Source organism: Thermobia domestica, chromosome 15 (genome assembly GCF_964235325.1).
Source record: "Thermobia domestica chromosome 15, izTheDome1.hap1.1, whole genome shotgun sequence".
NCBI lineage: Eukaryota > Metazoa > Arthropoda > Insecta > Zygentoma > Lepismatidae > Thermobia > Thermobia domestica.
In genome coordinates, this window is record NC_137468.1 from 91,420,682 (window position 1) to 91,441,845 (window position 21,164).

At 37.4% G+C, this 21,164-nt stretch overlaps 1 protein-coding gene across 1 annotated transcript in view; it reads left to right on the top strand.

Annotated features, from left to right (window-relative positions):
• nes (lysophosphatidylcholine acyltransferase 3 protein nessy) overlaps positions 1-21,164 on the top strand; it is a 79,639-nt gene that overhangs the window by 45,774 nt on the left and 12,701 nt on the right. Inside the window, exons 8-9 of the mRNA XM_081739966.1 lie at positions 3,879-4,023; positions 9,991-10,138. Of these exons, the coding sequence (XP_081596092.1) occupies positions 3,879-4,023; positions 9,991-10,138 (293 nt within the window). The remainder of the gene's footprint in view (positions 1-3,878; positions 4,024-9,990; positions 10,139-21,164) is intronic.

Here is a 21,164-nt window from a genome sequence, read left to right on the forward strand (position 1 = left end):
TTGCAGGGCAGGATAATCGGACGGCTGGATGCTGGACAAACACAAACGGAGGTGTCCAGAACACTGAATGTACCACAAAGTGTGATCTCACGGCTGTGGCACAGGTTTCAGGCCACCGGCAACATCGCATGTGCACCAATTCCGGGTCGCCCAAGAGTCACAACCCTTCGACAGGACCGGTATCTGTCGGTAAGAGCACATCGGACTCGGTCGATGTTTGCACAGCAATTGTCATCAGAGTTTGCAGCTGTTACAGGAGCACGTGTTTCTAGACAAACGGTGTACCGGCGACTGCATAAGGTTGGTCTTTACGCAAGACGCCCCGTCGTGTGTGTCCCTCTCTCTCTCGTGTGCAGCGCAGAGCCTGCTTGAGGTGGAGCCAAGAACACAGGCACTGGACCATGGAACAGTGGGGTCACGTTCTGTTCTCTGATGAGTCGCGATTCAGCTTGCAGTCAGATTCTCGACGGACACTGGCATGGAGAAAACAGTGGACGCGCTACAACCCGCAGAAAATTGGAAGGGACCAATTTGGTGGTGGGGGTGTGATGGTTGGGGCGGGCATCATGCTGAATGGCCGTACTGACCTACACGTCTTTCAGGGCGGTACTTTGACTGGCCAGAGGTACCGTAATGAGATGCTGGAACCGTATGTGAGACTGTTTCGGGGTGCAATTGGACCATCATTCATATTCATGGATGACAACTCACGTTGTCATCTGGCAGGAATGGTGGATGATTCTTTGGAGGAGGAAGATATTCGACGCATGCCGTGACCTGCACGGTCTCCAGATATGAATCCAATAGAACATGTCTGGGATGCATTGGGAAGGTGGATTGCAGCCCGACAGCCCCCACCATGAACGATTCCGGACCTGTTTACTGCCCTTCGGGCAGAGTGGCCAAGAATACCGATTGACCTCATCAACGAAGTGATCGGAAGCATGGAACGACGTTGTGCAGCCTGTGTGGCCGCGCGGGGTGACCACACGCCTTACTGATGCTCTTGATCCACCACAAGTCTTCTCGTCACACACACTGCATCATTTTCAACTATGGTGAGTTTTGTCAAATAAAGGTGTTGGGACTGTGTGTTTTCTTCTTCCCTTGTACACTTTTTTCACGCAGGTGGCCACGTTTTAGATGCCTTTTGGCTGTGGACTAGGTTATGCTATCTTTTTGAACACCAGTGTATAATAAACTTTGTGCGAGCGGTAGATTCATTGTATTAATACAGAAAACAGAACTTGGAAAGATTAAAGTTAAGTGCTAGCTTCAGATTTTGCGATGCAAATAAAATATGAGAAAGATTAAAGACGAGTAGTCAGTAAAAGGCTGTGTGGTGAGACAGAATGTATGTTGTGTAAAATATTGAAGATATATCAGAAGTCAACAGATTAGATTGCTTCTTTGCACTTAATTTGTTTAGTAACTCCGTAATTTTGGAGGGGCAGTCGATATCGATAGAAAAATGAGATGTGTGAGGTCTATCTAGAAATGTGAAGGGTTTTTAGAGGAAACTCATAAAAAAGCAAATAAGCATACAAACAGCAACTGAGCGAAGAAAAAATTGGCACCGGAAGATAACTAGAAGAATAAAGAAATATTACGGGAATGAAGCACATTCAGAAGAGAAAGTTATTGTAATAATTAAGTACTTGAAAGGCACACAATAGAAGTCTATTTTAGCGGCCCGTGGCCTCATATTGCAGTGGTTTGCGTTTCCAGTGTATACAAGATGTTCGGAATAGTGTTTCTTCCAGACATGTTTTTTTTTTGGGGGGAAGGGGGGGCACTGTCCCCCGGATGGCACCAAAATAATACGTGTATAATATAATAATAAATATAATAGTACCAGTAGTGCCCCCCGGAACATTTTGTCCGAAAAGAACGATTGGTTCAGAAACAACACTGAATAACTCGAAGAAATGAATCATCATACGAAAACGGAAAAAATGATATACCAATATGAGTGCACAAATGCGTCATGAGTCATATTCCGCAGAAAATTGGTCGGAACGATATAAAATGAAAAATAACTCAAAAATGAAATGTCGAATATAGGTCAGGAGAAAGAATATAGGATCATTTTGTACCTAGATTCCGTTAATGTACCAGTGGATATGGAAAGGTAGCAAATACAATATTGTTGTTTTTATTTCTCAATAAATACCTTCAACACTGTAAAACACTCTGGTATCAAAATGGTCAATTAAAGCACAGATAATGAATGAATTTTTGTCTGATTCCACTAAAACAGTGAATTCATGATCATGAGAAATTTACTTCGCAGAAAAAAATCGATTTACATATGATCGTTTTAAATCATAAAAACTTAGATACGAGCGACTAGGGCGAACATAATGGTAAGCTCTACTTCCGCTGGAAATGAGTTATTAGATGGAATGGATTGTAATCGAACACAGAAGAGTATGTAGCTAGTTTTATTTCGGAAATATACTTACAGAAAGCAGGAATCTTGTTTAGTACATGTCATTGCATTGAATCGTATTTCATGGGAATGGTCAATCTTCTTTTCTAGTATACTCAAAAATTAGGAAGTGTAACATGCCTTATGGTCACCCGAGCCACTCATATGATTTGGATAGACTTACTTCCCAATTTGAATGTTCATATTACTTTTTCGTAGATACCTCATTTATATTGTTAGTGACTTTTAATAATTCTCACAATTACCAGTTTGGGTGGATAGAAAAAGATTTATACAAATCTTTGTTCTGGTATGATTTTCTTAGACATTCTGTTGAGAAGCTAAACACGAATCCAGTATCTCAAAAATTTAATCCCAGAGTCCCAGTATTGTAATTATGTTCTAAATAAGTACCCTTCTCACAAACAGATACTTACGCTTTTCACTAGTAAATCGAGTTTTTCTTTTTAGATTTTACGGTACTTTTGTTACCAAGATCTCAAAAGCTTTCGTATTTTGTGGTATGTAAATACACCAGTGAATGTGAGAACTGTATATATTATTTCTCAGGCGAGAAATTTAGAATGCTTTTGTGATCAGTGATCAAGATTAATATGCAGTTAACAAGTTGAATTGACTTCTACTGTCTAGTCCGTCAGATTTGGTGGGAATGAAGGGAAAATATTGAGATTTTAATCTGTTCATCAATGGAATTCATAACATTTAACAGAGAAGGGTGAAAAGGGGGGGGGGGAAATCATGATTCATAAATATATTCGTGTTTATTTGATAGTCTTTTCTTCACTTTCAAGTTTCATCGTGAATAATTTAAATTCAGTTTGACTTTCGAAAGAGTAAAGTTGACCATGTCTAAATTTCTGCCTGAAGGTGAGTTTTAGCCCATTTATATAAGAAGATATCTAACCTAATAAATTAAGGGTAGGATATCAGTTTCTTTCCCACACAAAGCTTATATGTTATTAGAAATCTTACCAATTTATTATATTGTCAAATTTGTACTACAGATGAGGAACGATTTCTAAATAAATACTGTAGGTAATATATCAGAATAATGAAAGGCTATTTCAAAGAAAATAATTCGTAGCACCATATTTTCTGATGTGGTATAGTTCAAACAGAAGTAACCTAGATTGTGCAATAGCTATGTATTATGTCTTTGCATAGTTTATATTTAATATTATCTATGGATAATTATTGAAAGACTTTAGAATTCATTTTGGTTATGCCTATATAGTTAAGAAATATTTAAGTGTCCAATGCTTTTTGTTGTGAGTATATGTGGTGCATAATGTAACATGCACGAAATAAATTAAAATTAATTGCTATTTATTTTTAATATAAAAAATAAGGATATCGAATAATAACTTTACTTTTTTTCTAGATTTTTATTGTAACACTAATTAAAGGTAGATTCTTCTTCTTTTAGGTCTGACGTATAATGGAAAAGATGACAAAGGAAATGCTCTGTGGAATGGTTGTGAAAATGTTAAACTAGGTCTTTTTGAAGGAGCAACAACCTTTGGCCATATGATTCAATCGTTCAACATAAATACTAACACATGGGTGGCAGAGTAAGTTATTTTTTATTGTCATTTTTTCTGGGTGTTTATTATAAAATTAATAAGCATATATAGTCGAGTCAAAATATGGTTTCACCTGGGCAAAATTGCAACCTTTACTTTTACACCTGTATTTTGTTTAGGTACCTCACCTGATGAAAATATCCAAAATCCGACAAAATCGGACAACGGGAACAACCCCAAAAACGGTTTTCAAAATGGCGGACCATGGTTTTTCGAAAAAATCGTAACCTTTACGTTAGCGGCTCTAGTAGCCCTCTTAATTGACACAGAGACATGAATGATACCTCGTTGGAACGCTCATAGACCACAAATTCCAACGAAGTGACTTTTGTTCCCATCATGCCCAACGCGTAGAAGAAGGAGAAGAAGAAGAAAGTCGATTTTTGTTTTTTAATTCATATTTCTTGGACCCTGGCAACACTGTACGTCCTCATACGCCGGCAGAAAAATTCTCACGCGTAGACCAGACATTGGTATAAAAAAAATGAAGGACGTAGGATCAACAGTAAGGAAGATAAAAATTCTGAACCGCGGACCAAGGAGGGTCATTCTGAATATTTTTTACTGTGGTCTAACTTCTGTTTCTTAGATCTAGCATCCTCCCTAATTTTCACAGAGACATGAAGCATACCGCATTGGAAAGCTTATAGAACCACCTTGCCAACGACGTATCGTTTGTGCCCCTTGTGCCCAACCTGTAGAAAAAGAAGAAGAAGAAACCTTGAAAAAATTGAAAAAATCTACACTTTTACCTTTCTTGGGCACTGGCAACCTTGATAATCGTTCTACGGGGCCGATCTTGTTTCTTTCTTTAAATCAAAGTTCGCTTTAATATAAGTACTATACATAAAATAAAATATTCTTAAGCAAAAGAATGAGAATAACGAAAGACTTTGGGAGGCAAATTACACATCTACATCGTCATCGCCTACGCAAACTCTCTCCTCACCATATTCATTTAAACAATTAAAACATTCTGTTTCTTGGCACACACCACAAGCAATAGCAAATAGAAGGTCATACCATAATACAGTGTACAAGACAATTCGTTTTATAGAAACATAACACCTGTATATAAAGCAAAACTATTCTAAAGCAAAAGAATGGGAAGACGAAAGACTTTGGGAGGCAAATTACACATCTACATCGTCATCGCCTACGCTAACACTGTCCTCACCATATTCATTTAAACAGTTAAAACATTCAGTTTCTTGGCACACACCACAAGCAATAGCACATGGAAGGTCATGCTTTCTGCAAGTACAATACGTTCTTGCACATCCGGTAGCACAGTTGCAATGAACAATGGTGAGCAAATTCCATACCCATCAAACACAATGGTTGATGTGCCATATTTACGAACCGTATACTCAGAAAATGATGTAGCGATATTGTCGTACGAACTGCCTTTACACCATGGTAGTCTATGTAACAGATCCTCCGTCTAAGACATACAGAATATTGTCTGGCTCCGTTTCCTCAAACTGTGCGGTCTGCTGCTTGCTGAACTCTAGTATCGCATGGGCCAGTGGGCCTTTGTCTGCCTTACGTATCATGCAGGGTGACTCAAATAAAGCTGGTGGGTAGGCACATAATTCATGCGCTAAGGTCTCCTCTAAAGATGTGCTGCCTGCATTAGCGACAACTAACAGTCTTTGAAACAAAAGATTCGAATCGACGGAGATATCGCTGCTGATTTTAACACTACTCGGGGATGCTAGAGTTTAGACTTTATCTGCACGTTTCCCCTTCACAGTGAACAGGTCTTTACCAGGTAGTTTCTTCGCAAGCTCTGCCCCAACTAAAAATAAACTATGGACGTTGACCGAGGAATCCGCTGTGACGCCAGTGGCAATGTTTCTCAACGATTTGTCTCCGTCAAATGGTGAGATGGGCTGCAGTCGTGCAAGAATGCGACGTGTGTCACTGATATCACGTGACATTTTTGACGTTTTGGCTTCTTTATGTTGTTCGCTAGTGACATATGCTGTGTGAGCAAGAGTTTGCATCGCCAGATTGTACTCGGAGCATGCATTGAGAGCACCCACAAAGATCGTTGCATCTCCGGCATTCCACTCCAATGGGTTAGACCCCCAGTGGATTTTAGCAATCTCATCAGAACCTGCTCTATGACTAGATCAGAGGACAACCCAACCCAATAACGGTTGCTTCTTCTAATAACTCCGAACCCATTTTGAAAACTTTCGTGAACTGTTGGATTAACCGATGGCAGCGTTAACGTTGTTTGCAGGTACAAGCACGTCGACTTCAAATAATTGAAGTGTCCTGCTGCAGCGAATATGGGAATGCACTCTGCTATAGCATCAAGGTGATCCTCCCAGCTTCCTGTTCGGTATCCTGCCACAAGTTTCCTTACTGAAGTCAACATGCGCTGATATGCAAGCCACAACTGACTTGTTTTTGATGTTTTAATAAGTTTTGACTTTCGTTCTTCTATTTTTTCTCGGGCTTCTTGAAGAAGAGGCGAAGAACTAGCTCCAGTCACAGTAATCTCACCCGACATCAGACTCTGGTAGAGAGAGTAAGCATCGTTGATAGTTCTGTGTGTTCCGTTATCGGTCTCCAGAAAAACATTCTCCATAAACAATGCACTTAATGCGAGGTCAACCATGATTTACGCACGGAAGATTCTTGCTACGGACTTGCCACTTAACATATGTACAACCGAATTTTCTCCATAAACCTCATGCAAGAATTCACGTAAGCCTGAACTATCCATCAGGGAACCAATTGCTCCTAGAAGGTTCATCAGAGTATGAAATGAGCCCAACAGGAGAACCGTGTCCTTAATACTGGTGTTATGTGCTCTGTCATGCAGGATACGTGAAGCTTTCCAAAACAGTGGTTAGTCTAGGGTGATGATTGGTGTGACTTTATATTTTCTCGCAAGATTATTCTGGTACACTAAAGTGGAATAGATGCATGACATATCAGATGGAGGGAGGTCAATAATCGGTAAGCAGAGAACAGTGGATTTCCCTGGATGATGAAGAGATGGATCTGCGTGAATGGCCTGCATCATTTCTGACCAGTTTGGTGTGCGTGACGGAAAGTACCAGGAAAGTTTCCACAAAATATCCAGGGAGCTTTCGTTCGGTGATGGTGCTGTTACCAGTTCACAGTTGACCTTTTCAGAATAGCCTTGGCTTCAGTGTATGCATGAATGGGACTTCACATCGGCAGGGACTTCACATCAGCATCAGAGACGGGCTTCCGAAGAATGGTTAGACTTGTAGTAGTGGATGGAGTAATGGCCGGCAACATTCCAATACCACGGAATGTGCCTAAACCACTCAGCGTTTGGAGATTATGGTCTACAATATCCACTGCAAAGAGGAGAGTCTGGTCTACTGATATTTCGATCACACGATTACCAAATGTACTAGCAGCACAGCCTTCAAACCGCTACACTTCCGTGTATGAAGAGCAAAATCCCAGGTGATGCAGCGTGTCAATCAGGTGTTTCGATCGATAGTGGTGGTGCAGCTGCACAGCAACATCTAACTACAGAAGAGCTAATATAGCTCTTGGTCTGGCTGCTTGCATCAAACTCTGGCCAATCGGTGCTGGCCACCAACGCTATTTTGGTTTCATTGTCCTTTCCGGCAAAAGTGTGGCACAGAATAGTTTAGGGCTAGGTGGAATGTACTGAAGGGATTCCTGATCCTGATTACTGGTCAAGTCGTTGGGTGAAGGATATGTATCACTTCCAGTTTGTAGTTTGGATTTTATGTCGCTTTTGATCAGTCCAGCTACGGTTTCTATTATTCTTTTTTTTTTTTTTTTCCTTTTCTTCATCATACTCTTGTGGTAAATCACGATATGCCCGTAGAATGTGATTGGCAGTTTCTCGAAGTGTAATGAAGTCGTTTTTTCCATTGTCACTAGAAATTATAATTTTTTCACCGAAGTACTCCATTAGTTGACGCTTCATGTGCCGTCTGTCATATGCAATGTGATCAGTCCCTTCAAGAAATGTGCCCATTTTGTAACAAGTTCTCCCACAGTTAGTTGCTCATCATCGTCCTCTTCCAAATAACTACAGATGCGCTGAAATGCTCGGATTCTCTCATCATTTGTAGGTCGGCTAGCCCGGAATATTTTTGACGCTAACTGATTATCGGTGCAGTATTATTGAGGAATTGCTTTACCTGTTCTAAAGTTGATACTTCATGATCTGTGATAGACACAATCTGTTGCATGAAGATCAGATGAGAAGTACTCAATTCGACCTCGGACAGTTTGTGACCAGGTATCATTTCGTTCATTGCAACACTTTAAAATGCTGTGTGGCAATGCTTGTGTTTTCACTCGCACACTTTCTCATTTCAACACGTGACGGTCATCAAATAAGACAGGCGTTCCGCAAAACAGGCAGTCACTGTTGCTGATGAACGACTCATCCGACGAGCGAGAAACTCGTTTTTGAATCGACGATGACATTTTTCATTTTAGAGCAATCGCAATATCTTTTTTTTTTTTTTAATTAATTAATTAATTAATTAATTAATGTAACGTTTGCGACAAGAGACATGAACCACCATACCTGCAGCGGCGAGAATGTTACTACCTCGAGCCTTACTGGCATTGTTCACTCCTTCAGCTCCCTTTTCTTGATGTGTGATGAGGTTATCGTCAGGATCTAGGCTTCTGAAGATGATACACAAACGTGTAAGGGAATCAGCCATGGTTCTTCAGTGCCTAGGTTCATGCAAGACTATGACATGTAGAAAAGCTTATGAAACCCGCTTTCCAACGACCTGTACCCAACGATTATCAGGGTTGCCAGAGCCCAAGAAAGGTAAAAGTGTAGATTTTCCCAATTTTTTCAAGGTTTCTTCTTCTTCTTTTTCTACAGGTTGGGTACAGGGGGCACAAACGATACGTCGTTGGCAAGGGGATTCCATAAGCTTTCCAACGCGATATGCTTCATGTCCCTTTGACAATTAGGGAGGGCGCTAGATCTAAGGAACAGAAGTTAGACCACAGTAAAAAATATTCAGTGACCCGCCTTAGTCCGCGATTCCGAATTTTTATCTCTCTTACTGTTGAACCTAAGTCCTTCATTTTTTATATTATTGTTACCAATGTCTGGTCTACGCGTGAGAATTTTTCTGCCGGCGTATGAGGACGTACAGTGTTGCCAGGGTCCAAGAAAAATCAATTAAAAAACAAAAATCGACTTCCTTCTTCTTCTTCTACGGGTTGGGCATGATGGGTACAAAAGTGACTTCGTTGGAATTTGTGGTCCATGAGCGTTCCAACGAGGTATCATTCATGTCTCTGTGTCAATTAAGAGGACTACTAGAGCCTCTAACGTAAAGGTCTACTATTTTTTGAAAAACCATGGTCCGCCATTTTGAAAACCGTTTTTGGGGGTGTTCCCGTTGTCCGATTTTGTCGGGTTTTGAATATGTTTTTCAGCAGTAATTCCTGAATCGAAAACTGTTTAAAAAGCTTGTGTTGCAATTTTGCCCAGGTTGAGGGTAAAATTGCTCTAGATTTCCTGGACTCATCATCATCATAGGTATTCTGCCTTTATTGGCAGGTCACTTGCCGCAGCTGAGAAGCTTCCTGGACTAATAGGTGAATATTCCAGTAAAAGATCTGATACAATCTGTAATAAGCTTCATTTCGAACTTATTTATACTTAAAATCCTTTCGAATTTAATTATAATTGATAGTTAGTTATAATTAATAAATAGTATTAATGAAAATAACTCTTACATTCGAATCAAGCGACCTGTCGGCAATGATAGAACATTTTTGCTAATAAAGTTTGTACACTTCGTAACGGTAATTGATCCATATACATGTAAAGCATCACTGATTTTAAGTCTCAGATTTCGTTTTCTAGGGAGTATTTTTATTTTAGAAAGTCAAGTGTTATGTGAAAATCTATTTGCAACTCAAAAGTTGCTTGTTTCTTTTCAGGTATGTATATAAACGTCTGAAATTCGTAGGGAATAGATACATATCTCAAGCAGCAGCTCTATTCTTCTTAGCATTGTGGCATGGTTTCCATTCTGGTTACTACATGTGCTTCTTTATGGAATTCATTGTTATGAAACTGGAGAAAGATGTAAGTATCGAGTAGCCTATTTAACGGACAAAAACTCTTTCATTCTCAATTCGGGCAATTGTTTATTGCATTTTAATATAATGTAGAGATTATTTACGTTCCAATGCTCAATTAAAATCAGACACACTATAAAAGAAGCTTAAAAACATATATCACAACATATACACTGATACAGAATTTATCCTCAAAACAGTTATTACTTACACTTACTTTTATTAACCCCTTGCACTGAAATGACGAGTCTAGTTCGTCATGGCCACCCGGTGCCAAATCACACAATGACAAGCTACACTCGTCATAAAATTTAAACTATTGTACCATCACGTAGGGTTACTATATTGATGTTTTGAAAGTTATATAATGATAAACCATCTATAATACACTTTTATAACTTATACCTAAATTATAATTCAGAAAAAAAAAATCATAGTGGAAGGGGTTAAGGACCGCGATGGCTAAGTAATAGAGCGTTCAACTCTTGTGCGTGAGGTTCGATTCCATTCCGTACCAAGTGAGCTTTATGGTGGACAAACGCCGTGTGCATGGGGTTTTCTCAGAGTTCTCCCCGTTTCTTCTCACTTCCTTCATTCTATCTGTATCATCCATCTCATCATCACCGTTTCTCTTAACTTCGGTGCATCGGTGCATAATCGTGGAACTTTAGACTTAAAAAAGTATTTTGTTTAGAAAAACTATACGTCTTACATCAACCTGTGTTTAGTTTGAATGGTTAAGTAGTTCAATTAATTCACAGACCGGTGAGTCTGATTAAGGACTAGCTCTTTTCCTTGGTAATATTAATGAAGAAATCAACTGAAAAGTCCCAACTACTTCTTTCATTCCTTTTCCCGCTTATTGTTAATCTAGATATATTATCTTTCAGGCTAATCAATGTTGGTACAATATAAAATCATGACTTCAGAGATCTGGAAATTAAAGAAAATTTCTTTCCTTTAACCCTTTTAAATTCTTGCCTTTTTCGGCGTTTTTCTTGAGTCTCAGATAAGCAGCGACAGTGTCATCCCTATTTACCATAGGATCATGGTTCATACCTCGTTTTTCTCAGAATGGAACAGCCTTTCAAACGGTACCACTTACATGTCTTTATGATGTACCAGAAGGAAATTATTTTAGGGAAAATCGGGATTTTTTGCCAAAAAAAAATTCTTCGAAGTTTAGGGCCCCCTGAGGCTCTACCGGGTCTGCGCACAAACCTCCAAAAATTTGGAAAAATACTACGTAGTGTACTAATTACTTGTGACAAATTCGAATTTCCTGTCTTGAATAGTAAGGGCGGGAATTTTTTTTTACCCATGTTGAGAGAGCATCAAAAAAACGCCCTAAAATGCACAATACAAATTTAAAAAAAAAAATCTGACACGTCCCTAATGATCGTAAAATTATGGTTCATACGTCGTTTTGTTCAGAATGGAGTAGCCTTTCAGATGGTATTTACCCACGTGTCTCTCGGACATTCCTAAGGAGAGAAAAATTAAGGAAAATAGGGATTTTTGCTGAAAAATCCCTTTTTCCTGGTTTGGAGCCCTCTGGCGCGGCCCTGGGTAAACACAGAGATCTGGAAATCACTTTCGAAAATACTACGTAGTGTACTAATTACTTGTGCCAAATACCAATTTCCTATCTTCAATACTAAGGACGGGAAGAATATTTTCCTCTTCTGAGAATATTTCCGGAATTTCCCAAAGATACTATATAAATTTCTAAAATTTCTTGAACGTCCCTAATTATCGTAGGATCACGATTCATACGCCATTCTCTTCAGAATAGAGCAGGCTTCCAGATTGTATTACCCTCATGTCCCTCGGACGTCCCTAAGAATGGAAAAATTGAGTAAAATAGGGATTTTTGCTGAAAATCCCGTTTCCCGTTTTGGGGCCCTCTGGTGCGGCCCTGGGTAAACATAGAGATCTGGAAATCACTTTAAAAATATTACTTATGGTACTAATTACTTGTGCCAAATACCAATCTCCTATCTTCAATACTAAGGGCGGGAAAAATATTTTCCTCTTCTGCGAATATTTCCGAAATTTCCCAAGGATACTATACAAACTTCAAAAATTTCCTGACACGTCCCTAATTATCATAGGATGAAGATTCATACGTCGTTCTCTTCAGAATCGAGCCGAGCGGAGCGGAGCAAGAATTGCGAAAGTGGGATTTTTGGTCAAATATATCCCTTTTTTACCCTTTTGTCCCTCTGAACCACCCTTCTATGTTGACGAAGAGATCGAAAAAAATTCTCATAAAAACTAATGGGTCCACTGATTATTTATGGAAAATGTTAGGATTCTAGGATTAAAGAGAAGCTCCCAAAAAATGTTGAAGTTAGACCTCAGTAAAAAAAAAAAAAAAAAAAAAAAAGGGGGGGGGATTCGTAAATTGATGATGTCATACCCCCCTATGTTCTGACGCTCGGAAGCGCATAGACCCTTCCAAGGCTTTCTTGAATGCCTCCTCTCTTGGGGGAAAAAACGGAACTAAATAGCATTCTTAGTTCTCTTTTAATCGAATCTTTAAGACACTACAATATCAGTCGAAAACGACTGAAAAAACTTAAAAGGGTTAAAGAGACCGCAAAATCAGCAAACTTTTAGCTCATCATCATTTGTCAAGATGTAGTATCAATGAGTTATTCCGGTTCCATACTGCCAGCAGAATCGGTCATATATGATGGAGAAAGTCAGAGCCATCATCTTTCAAAATGATGGTACTTATGCAAATGTGGTTAGCTCTTCAAAAGCTCTTGTTTTAACATTGAACCTACTTCATTGCATGGCCTAATCTGCCGGCACTATGGACTCTCATCGTCTCATTAATGCCGTATCTTGACAAACATAGTTTCTTTATTTAGTGTTTATGAACTACGAATCTCTCTCCATTTTAACTCCTATATTATTGAACCATGCCTCAACAAATAAATAAATAAATAAGTAAAAAGTAATAAAATTTCAATAACCTCGTCTTAGAATCTTCCATTCGCAGTAAACTCACTGTATATTATCCGTCTTTATTTTACCAAGTTCAGTCCTTAACCGTGTCAGGTCTAACACACATTGCGATCAGTGATAATTTTAGCGGGTGAGCCGGGGAAGCATTATCACCCCTTACCTAGAGCATACCTCCTATTGTGCCCCGGGTGACCCGGGGGAAGCATTATCTCCTCTTTCCTAGAGCATACCTCGTATTGTGCTCAAGGTAGATTACCAGTATATTGGCAGTACTATATTCATCAATGCAGTGAATTAAAAATCCTCTCGGGGAAAAACCTTCTAAAATCAGTATTGATTGTGATACGTGAAAGCTTGTAATAGGAAATAGTTTGTTGCGAGGAATACCTTCTGAAATCATCATTAACTGCGATATGTGAAAGTTTGCAAGTCAGTTGACGAATGTAGAACATGGTCACAAAAAAGAAGAAATAAAGTTGAGATGAGATCAGGTGAACACACAGGTCAAGAAATAGGACATCGTCATCCGATTCACCTATTCGGGAAAGTATGTGAAGATACGAGCAGAAACTGCAAAGTGGGCTGGGATGCCGGGATGTAGTAGTAGGCCCCCCGTTATGGCCGAATGACTCATCCTCACTCTCTTTCATGACCAGGGTGAAAGGTCAATGACCTGGCCCGGGGGCAATGACCTAGGGGTACTTAGGACCACCCCCTCTAAATTTTGGCAGGGGTACCATGGCCCACCCCCTAAATTTTGGCAGGGGTACATAGGACCACCCCCCTTAAATTTTGGAAATTGCCAAATCTAAAAATTTGCTATGGTAGCCTAGGACCATAGTATGTACCTCTATCAGTATTGGGGGTCTATGTCGTTCCCTTTTATGGGTAAAAAATTGCCAAAAATTCAAATTTCGGGGGTTTTTGACCTAATTTATCCCCTTGGATGAGGTATTATTATCCTATATAGTTATATGGGCGTATACAGGGGTCCATTACCTTTCATAACATATGGGTATATTAATGCACCCCTTGAAAAATTTGGGAGGGGTACTTTGGCCCACCCCTTCAATTTTGGAAATTGCCCAATTTAAACATTGGGTATTATAGTACAGGACCCTAATATGTATCATGATAAATTTGGGTGGTCCACCTCATTCCCTTCTAGGGCTACAAAATTGCCAAAATATAAACGTAAGCAATACGTTGTACCACGTGTTTGGTCTTTTGGCCCAATTTGTCCTCTTGGATGAGGTCCTATTACCTTATATGGTTATATGGTCATGTATAGGGGTCCATTACCTATCATAAGACATGGGTATATTAATGCACCCCTTGAAAAATTTGGGAGGGGTACTTTGGCCCACCCCTTAAATTTTGGAAATTGACCAATTTCAACATTGGGTATTATAGTATAGGACCCTAATATGCATTATGATAAATTTGGGTGGTCCACCTCATTCCCTTCTAGGGGTACAAAATTGCCAAAATATAAACGTAAGCAATACGTTATATCACGTGTTTGGTTTTCGGCCTAATTTATGTGCTTGGATGAGGTCCTATTACCTTATATAGTTATATGATCATGTATAGGGGTTTATTACCTATCATAAGACATAGGTACATTTGTGCACCCCCGGGAGGGGTACAATGGTCCACCCCTTAAATTTTGGAAATTGACCAATTTAAACATTTGGTATTATAGTACAAGACCCTAATATGTATTATGATAAATTTGGGTGGTCCACCTCGTTCCCTTCTAGGGGTACAAAATTGCCAAAAATATAAACGTAAGCAATACGTTATACCACGTGTTTGGTTTTTGGTCGATTTTATTCCCTTTGATGAGGTGTTATTACCTTATATGTTTACATGAGCGTATACAGGAGTCTATTACCTTTCATAAGACATGGGTATATTGATGCACCCCTTTAAATTTTGGGAGGGGTACCTTGGCCCAACCCTTTAATTTTGGAAATTGCTTAATTTCAACATGTGGTGTCATAGTACTGGATACTAATATGTATCATGATAAATTTGGGTGGTCCACCTCGTTCCCTTTTAGGGGTACCAAATTGCCAAAATATAAACGTAAGCAATACGTTATACCACGTGTTTGATTTTTGACCTAATTTATCTCCTTGATGAGGTCCTATTACATCATATAGTTATATGGTCATATAGGGGTCCATTCCCTATCATAAGACATAGGTACATTGATGCACCCCGGGAGGGGTACAATGGCCCACCCCTTTAATTTGGAAATTGCTCAATTAAACATTTGGTATTACAGTATAAGACCCTAATATGGATCACTATAAATTTGGGTGGTCCACCTCGTTCCCTTTTAGGGGTACAAAATTGACAAAATATAAACGTAAGCATTACGTTGTACCACGTGTTTGGTTTTTGACCTAATTTATTCCTTTGGATGAGGTCCTATTACCTTATATGGTTATATGGTCATGTATATGGGTCCTCGCTATCATAGTACATGACCTCAATATGTATCATGATAAATTTGGGTGGTCCATCTTGTTCCCTTTCATGGGTAAAAATTGCTAAAATATAAACATAAGCAATATGTTGTACCATGTGTTTGGTTTTTGGCCCAATTTCTTCCCTTTGATGAGGTTTTATTACCTTATATGGTTATATGGTCATGTATATAGGTTCATTTCCTATCATAAGATATGGGTACATTGATGCATCCTTTAAAAATTTGGGAGGGGTATCTTGGCTCATCCACTCGGTTTTAGAAATTGTTTAATATAAGCATTTGGTATCATAGTACAGGTCTCCAATATGTACCACTATAAATTTGGATGGTCCACATCGTTCCCTTTTCATAGGTAAAGAACTACCAAAAATCAAATTTCGGAGGTTATTGACCCCTATTTAGCATGTTATATGGTTTATTACCTTTATATGTTTATGTTCCCTTTTAAATTTGGGAATTATCAAATAACAAAATTCGGTAAACGTTTTCTAAGACCCCATTGTAGATGTTGATGTTCCTCTTATGGCCAAATATTCAAAATGTAAATGTTATTGACCGGCTTTATTATTGAATAAGTACAGGATTTATTACTTTTTTCATAAGACACAGGTGTATTTGTGTACCAATCTTAAATTTTGGAAGGGGTACATTTCTTATTGTCGTATCAATAATTGGTAATTGTTCATTGGGTAAATCATTACGATCACGTGATCGGTTATTGACCTATGATGGGATTAGGAGTCCAGGACATTGGTACATTGAAACTTTGTAGGATAATTTGAGAATGCGTCATTGGTTTTGATTATTCCCGCCAAATATAAACGTAAGCAAGACGTTGTACCACGTGATTGTCCTTGATGAGGTAGTGTACAGGGATTCATTTCCTTTGTTGTGGTACTTCTTAAGTTTGAGTACACACACACTTCTAGAAAACAGTTGGTTCTACTCAGGTAAACAATTGACGGACATTATTGACCTTATTGAACATATAATGATATGATTAACTCTAAGACTTAGGTATATCAAGAGAAGTATTCTTTAAATTTGGGAATGGTGATAAACAGAATTTTAACATAAGGTGCGAAATTTGAAACAATACATTGAACTTTAGTCACAGCTCATAGTTTAAGATCATTGGTGGTGATTGATTTGAAATCTGATAGCTAACCTTATTGAATCTTATGACTCATAGACGAAAGGCAATACATGCTACAACAGTTTAAAATTTAATCATAAGGTGATGTAATCTGACACTAGCAAAGTTATTGTGTATGCAATTTGATTGGATGATCACTATCTTTCCTGCAATCTGATTGGTTGATCACTATCTTTCGTGCAATCTGATTGGTTGATGATTTTCAAATCTTTGCTGTATTCAGTTTTAAGTTTAACATTTAAAAATCTTGGTTTCGTTCAACATTTTGCACTCACTGATAAATATGATCAAAACCGTTTATTTGTTAATCGAATAGTTAAAAACCGGTTAAAGTTTGACGGTTAACCGTGAAACGTAAAATTTTTTGCTTGAAACTTTTTGTTTAAAAATTCTTGCTTTCAAATTTTTGTTTGATTTTTTTTGTTTCAAAATTTTGTTTGACATTTTTCGTTTCCAAATTTTTTGTTTCAAAATTTTTTGTTTAAAAATTTTTCGTTTGAAATTTTTTGTTTGAAAATTTTTGTTCGAAAATTTTGTTTAAAATTTTTTGTTTGAAATTTTTCGTTTCCAAATTTTTTGTTTGAAATTTTTTGTTTCAAAATTGTTTGAAATTTTTTTTCGCTTCAAAATTTTGTTTGAATTTTTTTCGTTTGAATTTTTTTCGTTTCAAAATTTTGTTTCAAAGATTTTTTGTTCTAAATTTTTGTTTCAAAGTTTGGTTTGACATTTTTAAAAGTTTGTGCACTCATTAGTAAAGAACCGGAACTGTTTAGAGCAAAAACCTCTGGCAACATGTGGTGCAATAGTACATGTCAGAACATGATAATGCAACGTCATCAGTTTTGCATCATATATAAGTATCGTTCGAGTTAGTATTCATGATAACATCATCATGGCTACTTGTCTGCAGTTTCTAAACACACGTGATGTGATGAAATCATTTACCAAGATTACTGATTTACAACAGAATGTACCTTATAGAATCTTAGCTAGCCAAATGATCCCTACAAAGTTTGGATTAAGAATCGTAGTGGAGCTTGAAAATGATAAGAATATAATTTTACCAGCAAGATATTTACCCATGGAAGCATCAAAACAAGAAGAACTACTGCGTTTCTTAAATACTGGATCTGTATCTTTATGTTACAAAGGATTCTTGGGTCGAAGTCATCAACTTGAATTTAGTACACAGCAATTGTGATGAAATCATGAATCAGCACATTTCTTTCCAATGACGTCAGCCGTAGTTGTATGAATTTGGTTGGTCGGCAACTGTGTTGAAACCATGAATTCAAACGTCAGCACATTCCTTTCCAATGACGTCAGCAATAACTATAAACCAGCAAATACAGTGTCATCCCACGAAATCATTTGAGCAAGTGCTTTTCAGGAGGAAAGATGTGTACTTCTAACGATAAAGAGTTCATCTTCGCAAGCTATTATCCAATAAATAAAACATGTGATGATTGGTATCAGTGCTAGAACATTTGAACCTGTGATTCGATTGGGCAAAGCAGAACAATTTGGTGTACAACTGACCTGTGAAGAATGGCAAATATTATGTTCACGAATCGACCAAATGAACGATTATTTTCATGATGAGCTAAATGTGACCATAGTCAAATCATTAGGCTCAAATCATGAAGTGGTGCTACGTACAGTCCTCGAAGAGAAGATGGTGCTGTTACGTAAAAAGAGTACATCTCATGTCCCTCGCAACATGGTGTATCTAACGGAAACAGAATGGAACAAATTCATCAGCGTATTTCAGTGTGTGAAACATGCAGTGGAAGTGTGCAACAAAACTAGTATATTCCTGAAAAAGTACTATTTTGAAAAATGTGTTATGCATATTGTACAACATGTATCTAGATATTGTGATGGTTGTCAACATCGTTCGTGGGTGCATAATTGTATTGATAAACAGTTTATTTGTGATCAAATGGACATTGAGTTTCCACCAATTGATATCGCAATAGACCTTAAAAGACTTCAATTGGAATTAAAATTATATGCTAAAGACAAACTAGTGCAAGAAGTTCAAAATACATTGTATCGACAATATCCAGATCATATATCTGGTATGGATGTATGTGGAGTGTAATAAAATGATCCATTTTAATGAATTGTGTTTTTTCATTTCAAGTACAACCCCAGGTTCTGACGTGTACTATTGCACCACAATGTTGTCAAAGGTTTTTGTTCTAAACAGTTCCGGTTCTTTACTAATGAGTGCACAAACTTTTAAAAATGTCAAACCAAACTTTGAAACAAAAATTTAGAACAAAAATCTTTGAAACAAAATTTTGAAACGAAAAAAATTCAAACGAAAAAAATTCAAACAAAATTTTGAAGCGAAAAAATTTCAAACAAAATTTTGAAACAAAAAATTTCAAACAAAAAATTTGGAAACGAAAAATTTCAAACAAAAAATTTTAAACAAAATTTTCGAACAAAAATTTTCAAACAAAAAATTTCAAACGAAAAATTTTTAAACAAAAAATTTTGAAACAAAAAATTTGGAAACGAAAAATGTCAAACCAAAGTTTCAAACAAAAAAATTTAAAAACTTTTTAAATGTTAAAACAAAACTTAAAACTGAATACAGCAAAGATTTGAAAATCATCAACCAATCAGATTGCACGAAAGATAGTGATCAACCAATCAGATTGCAGGAAAGATAGTGATCATCCAATCAAATTGCATACACAATAACTTTGCTAGTGTCAGATTACATCACCTTATGATTAAATTTTAAACTGTTGTAGCATGTATTGCCTTTCGTCTATGAGTCATAAGATTCAATAAGGTTAGCTATCAGATTTCAAATCAATCACCACCAATGATCTTAGACTATGAGCTGTGCCTAAAGTTCAATGTATTGTTTCAAATTTCGCACCTTATGTTAAAATTCTGTTTATCACCATTCCCAAATTTAAAGAATACTTCTCTTGATATACCTAAGTCTTAGAGTTAATCATATCATTATATGTTCAATAAGGTCAATAATGTCCGTCAATTGTTTACCTGAGTAGAACCAACTGTTTTCTAGAAGTGTGTGTGTGTACTCAAACTTAAGAAGTACCACAACAAAGGAAATGAATCCCTGTACACTACCTCATCAAGGACAATCACGTGGTACAACGTCTTGCTTACGTTTATATTTGGCGGGAATAATCAAAACCAATGACGCAATTCTCAAATTATCCTACAAAGTTTCAATGTACCAATGTCCTGGACTCCTAATCCCATCATAGGTCAATAACCGATCACGTGATCGTAATGATTTACCCAATGAACAATTACCAATTATTGATACGACAATAAGAAATGTACCCCTTCCAAAATTTAAGATTGGTACACAAATACACCTGTGTCTTATGAAAAAAGTAATAAATCCTGTACTTATTCAATAATAAAGCCGGTCAATAACATTTACATTTTGAATATTTGGCCATAAGAGGAACATCAACATCTACAATGGGGTCTTAGAAAACGTTTACCGAATTTTGTTATTTGATAATTCCCAAATTTAAAAGGGAACATAAACATATAAAGGTAATAAACCATATAACATGCTAAATAGGGGTCAATAACCTCCGAAATTTGATTTTTGGTAGTTCTTTACCTATGAAAAGGGAACGATGTGGACCATCCAAATTTATAGTGGTACATATTGGAGACCTGTACTATGATACCAAATGCTTATATTAAACAATTTCTAAAACCGAGTGGATGAGCCAAGATACCCCTCCCAAATTTTTAAAGGATGCATCAATGTACCCATATCTTATGATAGGAAATGAACCTATATACATGACCATATAACCATATAAGGTAATAAAACCTCATCAAAGGGAAGAAATTGGGCCAAAAACCAAACACATGGTACAACATATTGCTTATGTTTATATTTTAGCAATTTTTACCCATGAAAGGGAACAAGATGGACCACCCAAATTTATCATGATACATATTGAGGTCATGTACTATGATAGCGAGGACCCATATACATGACCATATAACCATATAAGGTAATAGGACCTCATCCAAAGGAATAAATTAGGTCAAAAACCAAACACGTGGTACAACGTAATGCTTACGTTTATATTTTGTCAATTTTGTACCCCTAAAAGGGAACGAGGTGGACCACCCAAATTTATAGTGATCCATATTAGGGTCTTATACTGTAATACCAAATGTTTAATTGAGCAATTTCCAAATTAAAGGGGTGGGCCATTGTACCCCTCCCGGGGTGCATCAATGTACCTATGTCTTATGATAGGGAATGGACCCCTATATGACCATATAACTATATGATGTAATAGGACCTCATCAAGGAGATAAATTAGGTCAAAAATCAAACACGTGGTATAACGTATTGCTTACGTTTATATTTTG